General features: G+C 38.4%; 2 protein-coding genes and 1 non-coding gene across 5 annotated transcripts in view; all 3 read left to right on the top strand.

Moving 5' to 3' along the window:
* Nucleotides 1-6,518, top strand: part of C1H4orf36 (chromosome 1 C4orf36 homolog) — a 6,879-nt gene extending 361 nt beyond the window's left edge. Inside the window, exons 1-4 of one of the 3 annotated variants that reach the window (XM_029943553.1) lie at nt 187-278; nt 658-803; nt 5,883-6,037; nt 6,268-6,518. In XM_029943553.1, coding sequence (XP_029799413.1) covers nt 739-803; nt 5,883-6,037; nt 6,268-6,401 — 354 coding nt within the window. In that variant the 5' untranslated portion in view covers nt 187-278; nt 658-738 and the 3' untranslated portion in view covers nt 6,402-6,518. Of the gene's footprint in view, nt 1-186; nt 279-657; nt 804-5,882; nt 6,038-6,267 lie in introns of those variants that run through there. The other 2 variants (XM_029943542.1, XM_029943560.1) reach the window with 2 other exon arrangements.
* LOC115303318 lies at nt 1,319-1,424 on the top strand. Its single transcript, XR_003913977.1, has one exon. It is a non-coding gene; the product is annotated as a U6 spliceosomal RNA (small nuclear RNA).
* The window catches only part of SLC10A6 (solute carrier family 10 member 6), a 49,904-nt gene continuing 45,039 nt past the window's right edge, over nt 6,517-11,381 (top strand). Inside the window, exon 1 of the mRNA XM_029943521.1 lies at nt 6,517-6,603. The gene's annotated coding sequence lies outside the window, so the exon portion shown is untranslated. The remainder of the gene's footprint in view (nt 6,604-11,381) is intronic.

Genomic DNA, 11,381 nt, shown 5'->3' on the forward strand with positions numbered 1-11,381 from the left:
CCCGCCCTCAGGACCCGTCGCCGAGGCCCCGGCCCGCCCCGCGCGCCCGCCGCGCCACCTGTGCGGGTGGGTGGAGGGCTGGGCGCCGGCGCGGGAAGGGGCGGTGGGAAGGCCCGCCCCTCCCCCCGCCCCTTTGCCCGGGGTGGCCTGGTCGGCCGAGGCTCCACCCGCTCCCGACAGCCGGGCTCCTGCGCGGGGCTGCCTGCGCGCCCGGCTGGGAGAGACTCGCCGTGCGCGGGCGGGTCCCAGTGGGAGTGGCACTTACAGGGGCCCTGGTGGTAAGCTCAGCTTTTGAAAAAGGGAAAACCTGGGAAAGGTCTCGGGTGGGGAACGGGATGTTCCTTTCCCCGCAGAGCCATTTGTCGTTGAACATTGCCATAGTCAGACACGTTTGGGTGATGAGGTGTTTGAGCCAGTTTGGCAGGCTTGGGCAGTGGCGGAATACCGATGTTGTTAACTTCGTGTGTTCTCCGTACATGGCAAGAAATTAAATGAGTTCACGGCAAATAAAAGAGACCACAGTTGTACATTAGGAGTTAAGCTTCCAGGAACATTTATGAGGGATTTCTGGCATCCAGAAATGCTTTCTCTAAATCTTTTTATTATTTGGATATTAAAAGATACTAAAGTGAAAGCCATTAATTCTGTGTATTGCAGTCATTTCGGGCAAAGTGACCAGAGTACCCCAGTCATTACATCAGGCACCTATGTTAGGAAATCGGACCATGATCCTTCACTATGGCGTATGGCTTGCCAAGAAAGAACACAGTGAAAACCATATTGCGGGGCAGTTGCTTTGAAGTGTAAGTATTTTCATCATTATGAGCATTGATTGGGGGTGAGGAGAGTACTTGGTAAAATAAAGACTACCGGGAATGCTGATGCTCCCCGTGAGATCTGAATAGTGATTTTCCTTTCTTTTCTTTTCTTTCTTTCTTTCTTTTCTTTTTTTTTTTTTTTAAGGAAAATGCTTTTAGTAAGAATTTATAAATTATCTTACTTGGCTGTTAAAATAAAACAACACAAACTGAGGTTTGGAGAAGTGATTTGATCAAAGTCATACAGTCATGTAGTAAAGAAGTGACAGGGATAGCAGCTCATCTTATTCCAAAGTAACATTTTCAACAACTGTCAACTACCTTAAAATACCTCTGTAGATAGTGTAAATCTACCTGAAAGTGTCTTGGTGTTAGGAATATCTTAACTGAGCACTTGATTAACTAGTACAAAGAGTCAGTTTTGCTTCCTGTATGCTTTTGCAGGTGATGATGTATGATATGGACAACATGGGTTTTGCAATCAGGAAAATCTGAGCCATGTGCTGCTTCAGCAGCACAGATACTAAAATTGGAACAAAACAGAGACGATTAGCATGGCCCCTTCACAGACGTGACATGCAAATTCCTGAAGCGTTCCATTTTTTTTTAACTGCAAAACCAATCTGTATCATGTACTAAACGGATTTAAAATAAACCTACATGTTTATTTTAAAAAATGGGGCACCTGGCTGAGATTGGTTGAGCCACTGACTTCAGCTCAGGTCATGATCTCATGGTTGGTGGGTTCAAGCCCCCGCATCTGGTTCTGTGCTGACAGCTCAGAGCCTAGAGCCTGCTTCTAATTCTGTGTCTCCCTCTCTCTCTCTGTCCTTTGCCTGCTCATGCTTTGTCTCTCTCTCAATATAAATAAACATTTAAAAAATAGAGAACCCAGAAATGGACCCACCAACATATGGCCAACTCATCTTTGACAAAGCAGGAAAGAATATTCAATGGAATGAAGACAGTCTCTTCAGCAAGTGGTGCTGGGAAAACTGGATAGCGACATGCAGAAAAATGAACCTGGATCACTTTCTTACATTATACACAAAAATAAACTCAAAATGGATGAAAGACCTAAATGTAAGACAGGAAGCCATCAAAATCCTCTAGGAGAAAGCAGTCAAGATCCTCTTTGATCTTGGGCACAGCAGCTTCTTACTCAACATGCCTCCAGAGGCAAGAGAAACAAAAGCAAAAATGAACTATTGGGACCTCAAAATAAAAAGCTTTTGCACAGTGAAGGAAACAATCAGCAAAAAGTAAAAGGCAACCAACAAAATGGGAGAAGATATTTGCAAATGACATATCAGATAAAGGGTTGATATCCAAGATCTACAAAGAACTTCTCAAACTCAACACCCAAAAAACAATTCAGTGAAGAAATAGGCTAAAGACTTGAACAGATACTTCTCCAAAGAGGCATCCAGATGACCAACAGACAATGAAATGATGCTCAATGTCACTCATCATCAGGGAAATACAAAACAAAACCACAATGAGATACCACCTCACACCCATCAGAATGGCTAACATCAACAAAGTCAGGCAACAACAAATCGAGGATATGGAGAGAGAATCTCTTTTGCACTGCTGGTGAGGATGCAAACTGGTGCAGCCACTCTGGAAAACAGTATGGAGGTTCCTCAAAAAATTAAAAATAGAACTACCCTACGATCCAGCAATTGCACTATTAGGTATTTATCCAAGGGTACAGGTGTGCTGTTTTAAAGGGACACATGCACCCCAGTGTTTATAACACTATCAATAATAGCCAAAGTGTGGAAAGAGCCCAAATGTCCATCAACAGATGAATGGAAAAAGAAGATGTGGTGTATATTTATATATGTATCTATGATACATACACAATGGAGTATTACTCAGCAATCAAAAAGAATGAAATCTTACCATTTGCAACTATGTGGATGGAACTAGAGGATATCATACTAAGCAAAATTAGTCTGAGAAAGAAATATCATATGACTTCACTCATATGAGGACTTTAAGATACAAAACAGATGAACATAAGGGAAGGGAAGCAAAAATAACATAAAAATAGGGAGGGGAGCAAAAACATAAGAGACTTTTTTTAAATGTTTTTTTTTATTCTTTTTTTTTTTTGAGAGAGAGAGAGAGGGAGAGAAAGAGTCAGTATGAGCAGGGGAGGGTCAGTGAGAGAGGGAGACACAGAATCTGAAAACAGGCTCCAGGCTCTGAGCTGTCAGCACAGAACCTGATGTGGGGCTCGAACCCACAAACCGTGAGACCATGACCTGAGCCGAAGCCGGACACTCAACCAACTGAGCCACCCAGGCACCCTCATAAGAGACTCTTAAAGAGAACAAACAAGAGAGTTACTAGAGGGGTTTTGGGAGGGAGGATGAGCTAAATGGGTAAGGGGCATTAAGGAATCTACTCTTGATATTATTGTTGCACTATATGCTAACTAATGTGGTTGTAAATTTAAAAAAAATTAGTGCAAAAATTAAGAAAAATTAAAGTATCTTAAAAAAAAAAAAACAGAAGACCTGAGTTCAAAGCCTGGTCCTGCCCTGGCTCCCTATGCCAACTTGAGTAAATTATTTAACTTTTCTCTATCTTGTCTTCACATCTGTAAAATGAAGTTATCAGTACCTGTCTGTACAAAGAAATAACAGATGTTAAGTAGTTGCATATTTCTTGACATACATTAAATCCATAATGAACGTGGATTGGTACTACCCCAAGGTAGTTTCACAGTGTAATGTTCTAGTATGACCTTGTTTTTTGTTTATTTTTAAGTTTTGCACTTGTTTTTTTAAAAAATTTCTTATGTTTATTTATTATTGATACAAAGAGAAACAGAGTATGAGTGGGGGAGGGGCAGAGAGCGAGGGAGATACAGAGTCTGAAACAGGCTCCAGGCTCTGAGCTGTCTGTACAGAGCCCGATGTGGGGCTCGAACCCACAAACCATGAGATCATGACCTGGGCCAAAGTCAGGCGCTTAACCGACTGAGCCACCCAGGCACCCCTGCACTTGTTTTTTTTACCTCTCTGCCACATCTATGACATAGAGTCAGTTGCCATTATGAGTCAGTTGAATTTTTCTTTTTAAACAATATTCTGAGATGTAAGTGGAGATACCCTTTGGGGTTCTAAAACCAGAGCTATAGGAAAACCAGAGCAAATTCACCATTGCATTTTATTTAGTTTTGTCATTTCAGTATGTGTTTAGGCATTGAACTACTGGCAAATACCATGGTAGTCAACATTATTATAAGTGTAATTTTTGTTATGATAATGTTTGGAGAATAATTTAAAGCACTGATTCTGCACTTGGGTTATGTAGAATTTTATATCATGAATAGATTCTGCAAAACCAGTGCCTTCTCTATCATACTTACAAGGAAGTGTTTGATATTATTTATAAGAACAGCTAAATTAAGAGGAAAAGAATGGCAATGGCATTCTTTGGAATTAATTTGCTAAGACAACTCCTCACTTTGATTTTTTAGTTAAGTATTTTTAGAGGGCTAAAAAAATACAAATCCAAACAGTATAGAAGAATTTGAAAAGAAAATATAAAAGGCTATCTCTCATTTCCCCATTCCTACCCACCCAGTCCCACTGAGGTAAAGTGTTTTATATTTTCCTAGAGTTTCTGTCTGCTATACAAGATACAGACATATACATACATACATACATACATACATACATGTTTTTACATGTGTGATTATGTTAAACTTCGCCCTCTCCCCCACTGTATCTTATATAGCCTAATGGGTATGAGCACAGAATCTAGAGTCTGACTTTCTGGGTTCAAATCCCAAATCCATGACTAACAGCCTTGTGACCTTGAGCCAAGTTGTTCTATTCTTGTTTCTTAATCTGTAAAATGAGCTTAATAATAGCACCTGCTTACTTCATAGAGTTACTGTGGCAATTAAATGTGTTCATGTGGATAAGCTGATTAAAACAGTGCAGTGCCCAGCATATAGTTAAGTGCCTAGATAAAATTAGCTGTTTTATGCTCATCTCTTAAAATCAATGTATAAGGATAAACCTCATGCTTTCATCACACCTATGTACCACAGTTTAACCAGGCTCTTCTTGATTGACATTAAGACTATTTTGTGAGGGGTTTTTTTTTTTGGACAAACAATGCTTCAGTGAATATTCTTATAAATACATCTTTGTGACCTTGTCAAATGCATTTATGATAATTGTAGACTTCAAGTCACTTCTTAAAGTTAGATGATAAGGTAGCGAGGAAGCTGGAGGAGGAAAACAAGTAGACCTTGTACATTACACCCTCACTTCTTCTACTTGTACCAAAGCAGGTCTTTCACCTTTCCTAGGACATATGAAACTCATATGGACTCAATGAGATGAGAAATACGTAGTTGACATTTAAAATTTCCAAATTAGAATATATAAAACAATTCATTTGAAGTTCATGAATATCGTTATTTTTTATGGTGATTATTTTTAATATTATAGTTTGGAATTTCATCTCATTCTCCAGTTTTCTGAGGATTCTCTTGGTACTAGTGCTTCTGAATAACTCCAGCTCGCTAAGTACCAGCTCTGGTTCTTAATTAACTTCTGAGTCTGTTTCCTTGTCTACTCACATGGGGGTTGTAAAGATTAAAATAAGATCACACATTTGAAGACTTAGTGTATGCCAAGTACCTGCTCAGTGAATGATTACTCCCTTTTTTCCTTCCCTAATGTGTCCATATTTGTGATCAGCCATAAAAGACTTGGAGCTTACAGTTCTTCACCACATCCTCTTAAAAGACATAGAAAGATTGGATTGACTACAGGGAGGCTGCTTTTGAACAAAAGTTCCTGTCATTATAATTTATGGTAATTTTGCAATATATCTCTACATTAGCATATATACATTATACATTAATGCAAGATTCCTCCTGTCTAGATTTACAACTCTGGAAAATCCTGAATCTCTCCATAAACCAAATGTCTGGTGGAAAATGGAATTGAGAATAAGCTATCTTGTGTATATCCCACATTGGATGTTGAATAAATATTTATTAAATGAATTAATGAATTTTTGCCCCAGACAGGAACCTTGGGATCTTGCACTGCTTACAAAGACTTGGTACATGAACCTAACCAACATCAAGTTGCCTTTCTTGGAAGAAGTTACATTTGGTAGTCCTTTACACCTCAGAAAAGATAAAACCATTAAGAGTGCTCTGCTCCCTTCTGCAGAATGTAAGTTCTGTAAGAACTACTTTAATAAATAGCAAACTTTATCTATGTTATTTTGTTTATTATCAGATAAATGTTTAAATATGGTTATTCAGGCCCATATCCCTCATCTATGTAGCCCTTCTTTAGCATTTTAGAATGTGCGGTTTGCTGTGTAATTAAATACTCAGTTTTAACTATATTATGCCTGTTGAAAAATGTCAGTTTGATTGCTTCATGTTTTTATCTTCCAGCCATCAGACTTGAAAGGGAGTATGAAATGAAGCACTTGAATAACCTGAAACGTCAGAGAATCCTAGCTGCAGAAGTTCAGTCTTCCCTAAGGGAAAAGCAAGTTGGTTTGAGAAGACCCCTTCCACCTAAGTGACCATCATATCATAATTGAATCTCTGAGCTTTCCACATCCAAAGGCAATGAAGGTCTTCGACCTTTCACTGTGTGAAGTTTGATGCAGACATATGAGTGCCCACTGGTGGATGAACCGGCTTCTGGGGGTTGATGGACAGCTCTGACACATCTTCTGTATCTCTACCACATACTTGCTTCTTTGTATCACAAGCAACAACACTGTAAGTAGATGAAAAAGTAAGTTGAGATTGAGTCATTTATGCTATTCATTCTGATTTTTGTAAAATTGCACTAAGGAATGAGGAAGTCCCTTGTCGGAGGCATTATTTTGAATTTGCATCTTTGAGACACCAAAAATAAGGAGAGAGAAAAGTTCTTTTTTTCTTTTAAAGACTTTGTTTTTAAGTAATCTCTACATCCAACATGGGGCTTGAACTCATAACCCCAAGATTAAGAGTCAGGTGCTCCACCAACTGAGCCAGTCAGGTGCCCCAAGAAAAATTCTTTTTTTAAAATTTATTTTGAGAGAACAGAACAGGGAGGGGCAGAGAGAGAGAGGAGACAGAGAATCCCAAGCAGACTCCTGACTGCCAGCACAGGGCCTGAGGTGGGGCTTGATATCACGAACCAGGAGATCATGACCTGAACCAAGAAAAGTTCTTTAAAACTTGTAGACTAAAATTTTTTTGGTTGAGAAAAATTTAATTTTAATTTTTTTTTGAGAGAGAGAGAGAGAGAATCTTAAGCAGGCTTCATGCCCAGCACGGAGCCTGATAGGAGGCTATCATGACTATGAGATAATGACCTGAGCCGGATGGTTAACTGACTAAGACACCCAGGCACCCAAGAAAAATTTTAGATTTCATTTCAGTAACTCTTCAGTTTCCAATGTTCAGTGAAACATCATTTACTATTCTCATGTAGTATTTAAAGTAGCAAGTAGAACTTACTTTTTGCTTTTGTTTTCCTTAAAAAATCATCTTTTCTTTCTGCTTAATTTCATATTATCTCTCTGGGATGCCCTGGAGCATATGGAACATACATAATGTGAAAATGATATGAAAATGCAAGGACCTTATTATGTGGACAACTCTTATTTGCATAGGGGCTAGAGAATGGGGAACTGATTAGCTGGAAAATATTGGCCTTGCCCGAACCAGTTTTCCTAGAATTTGAATCCAATAAAGCATACTTTGGGGACACCTGGGTGGATCAGTCGGTTAAGCAGCCGATTTTGGCTCAGGTTATGATCTCGCGGTTTGTGAGTTAGAGCCCTGCATCGGGCTCTGTGCTGACAGCTCGGAGCCTGGAGCCTGCTTCAAATTCTGTGTGTGTGTGTGTGTGTGTGTGTGTGTGTGTGTGTGTGTGTGACTCTGCTCCTCCCCTGCTCCTGCTCTGTCTCTGTCTCTCAAAAATAAATAAACATTAAAAAAAATTTTTAAAAGCACACTTGGATATCAAAGTTATATTTAAGCACAATTTAGTGTCTGTTAGATGAATCAAAGCATACTTAGGGGGCCATAATACACCCCTGTGGACCTACAGTTGGACTTCTTAACTAGGGAATTATTTCTGGTGGTTGCTGTTTGACAGTATTTAGAAGCTATTGTCTGAATTATCTTCAGATACTATCTTCTACCTGTGATATGGTGGCTCACATAGAGGTCATTTGTTCTTAGGAGTTACTATGTCAATGGCCCATTTGATTTAGTGATCCTCAGGCCTGGAAAAAACTGTCTGTATGTAGTCTTGGTTGCATAACTTGGAGGAGGTGGAACTTCCACATTCCTAGTTGGATTTGCTTAACAAAATTCAGATCTGCTTCTTCATGTATGATGCTTAGCTGCCAACCAGCGTCACTCCCAAAGTTTCTTGGCTGAACATCTGGGATTCTCACGATGTTACCCTGTTGTACCACGTGTCTCCACCTCTTTTCCACATCTGTTCTCTCTGCTTGTTCTTTCTTCCATTTGACTAGTTCTTTTGTCCCTTCCACCAATGTTATTATCATAAATATGGCACCTGAGTTGCTAACTGCTTAAAATGTGAAAAATACCACTTTATAATTTCACAACCAAAGACCTGTCTTCAGCAAAAAGTCAGTGTATTTCTATTTCTTTAGAAATCAAAACCAATTCATTGTTTTCTTTAAAAAATTAATCACATCCAGTTGTATCAACATATGTTTTGGACAATAATGGGATTAATTACATGCTTATTTTTGTAGTTCACATTCCACGGAGTAGTTTGTACTTTCCCTTTTAGTGTCACCATTACTAAGTCATCTAGACTGGAGATAACAGCTCCAATAGTTTCTCTGATTTTAGAAATATTTTTCAATCTATAGCCCACAATTCTACTGCACAATGTATCTAACAGTCTTGCTATTAGTAAGTTTTAATTTCTTAAAAAATCAGATTTATGAGGACAGGAGTAGAAAGTAAGTAGTAATAAGTAGTAGAAAGTAAACGCTAGGTTTTAGTTAATAGATCTGGGTTTTAGTCCCTTCTTTTTTTTTTTTTTTCCCTGATTCATCAGGTATCCTTGAGAAAACATTTTTTTAGAAGTTTATTTATTTATTTTGATAGAGAATGAGGGGGGAGGGACAGAGAGAAAGGGAGAGAGAGAATCCCAAGCAGGTTCCACACCAAAGGCACAGAGCTTCATGTGGGGCTTAAACCCATGAACCATGAGATCGTGACCTGAGCCAAAGATGGACACTTAACTGACTGAGCCCAGGCACCCTGAGAAAACTTCTTAATTTCAGTGGGACTCATCTGTTTCTCTTAAAAAAAATAACTATCAATTATGTATATGTACCCCTATTTTATAGCAACATTATTTAAAATAGCCCATAGATGGAGGTAGCCCAACTGTCCATTGATTAATGATTGGATAAAGAAGATGTGGTATATATATATATATATATATATATAATGGAATATTATACAGAGCCATGAAAAAGAATAAAATCCTGCCATTTGCTATGACATTGATGGAGCTAGAGAGTATAATGCTAAGCAAAATAAGTCAGAGAAAGACAAATACTATGATTTTACTCATATTTGGAATTTAAGAAATGAAGCAAATGATCAAAGGAAAAAAAGGGAGAGAGACAAATCAGATAGATTCTTAACTATGGAGAACAAACTGATGGTTACCAGAGGGGAGGGGGTAAGGAGATGGGTGAAATGGGTGATGGAGATTAGGAATACACTTGTTGTGATGAACACTGGGTATTGTATGGAATTGTTGAATCACTATATCATATACCTGAAATTAGTACAGCACTGTATGTTAACTAACTGTAATTAAAATGAAAAATATTAATCCATTATGAATGTATTTTAAAGGGTAAAATAATGATTTGTTTTTAAAAACTATAGCTCTGTGGATCCTCACCACTCATTTCCACTTCAATGGAGGCAACTAATTTAATCTCTTTTACCTGTTTCATTATTTACCTTTATGTTTCTAAATAAAACTTCAATTTTGCTACTTCTTGGATTTTTTTTCTTTAGGTATTAACTTCCCAGTAAAGAAGATAGCATTTTTTTCTTTTCTTTCCTCCATCCTCAACACACATACATATATCATTTCTATCTACCTGTAAATATAGATTATATATATTATAATTTTGGTTAGATCAATATTAAATGTTAATATTATTATGACATTATTATGTTAACATTATTATATGCAAATACTTAACAGCTGAGCCATGTAGTAGACTATAATTGCTTTTCCTTTCCTGCCGTTTTGTATATGGGGGGGGTGCACATGCGCACCAGAGTTAATACTTGCTTAGTTTGCAATGTATTTACCACTAAATTAACCCCCCTCTCTTTGCCGGTTGTCAGTCCTCTCAAAACATTCCTACATATTCTTTCATTTCATCTTCTTGCAAAGTCTTCTGAGAGACCTTGTCCTTCCCTAACCTGAACTATTTATTTCCACACTCATAAGTAGCTCTTCTATGTTTTCTATATGATAATTATGGGGATTCACTTCACACTCTTTGGTTTAGGGGCCCCTATTTCTTCTTTGTCTGATTATCCTCTTCCTCGGTTTATTTATTTAAATTTTTTTAAATGTTTTATTTATTTTTGACACAGAGAGAGACAGAGCATGAGAGGGGGAGGGACAGAGAGAGAAGGAGACACAGAACCAGAAGCAGGCTCCAGGCTCTGAGCTAGCTGTCAGCACAGAGCCTGACACGGGGCTCGAACCCACGAACGTGAGATCTGACCAGAGCCGAAGTCGGAGGCTTAACCGACTGAGCCACCCAGGTGCCCTATTTATTTTTTATTATATTGGAGCATATCCTCTAGTAGTTCCCCAAGAAAGGATGCATGGGAGGAAATTTGTTTGGGGTCTTCTTGTCCAAAGTCTTTGTTCTGCTCTATTTCATTGATATATTGGGTTAGTTGAGAATTGTATGTTATAAATAATGTTCCTTTAAAATTCAAAGGATTTGGGGTGCCTGCCTGGCTCAGTGATTGAGAGTCAGACTTTGGCTTGGGTCATGATCTCATGATTCATGAGTTCCAGCCCCATGTCGGGCTCTGTGCTGACAGCTCAGAGCCTGGAGCCTGCTTTGGATTCTGTGTCTCCCTCTCTCTCTCTGCCCTTCCCCTGCTTGCACTCTGTCTCTCTCTCTCTCAAAAATAAACATTAAAAAAATTAAAAAATATATAATTCAAAGGATTTGTGTATTTCTTTTTAGTTTTTAGTATTGTTAGTGAGAATTCCAAAGCCATTTTTTTTGTTTTTTTTAATTTTCTTTTGTTTTTCTTTTTTTTTGAAATTTTATTTATTTTTTTTACTTTATAAAGTTTCATATTTTTTTAACATATGCAATTATTTTCCATCATTTACAATACAGTAGTTACAATGACACTCCAAACAGAAAAGCAAAGTAAAAAATCAAAACACCAACTTCTGGGGGCGCCTGGGTGGCTCAGTCGGTTGGGCCTCCGGCTTCGGCTCAGGTCAGATC

Source organism: Suricata suricatta, chromosome 1 (genome assembly GCF_006229205.1).
Source record: "Suricata suricatta isolate VVHF042 chromosome 1, meerkat_22Aug2017_6uvM2_HiC, whole genome shotgun sequence".
Taxonomy (NCBI): domain Eukaryota; kingdom Metazoa; phylum Chordata; class Mammalia; order Carnivora; family Herpestidae; genus Suricata; species Suricata suricatta.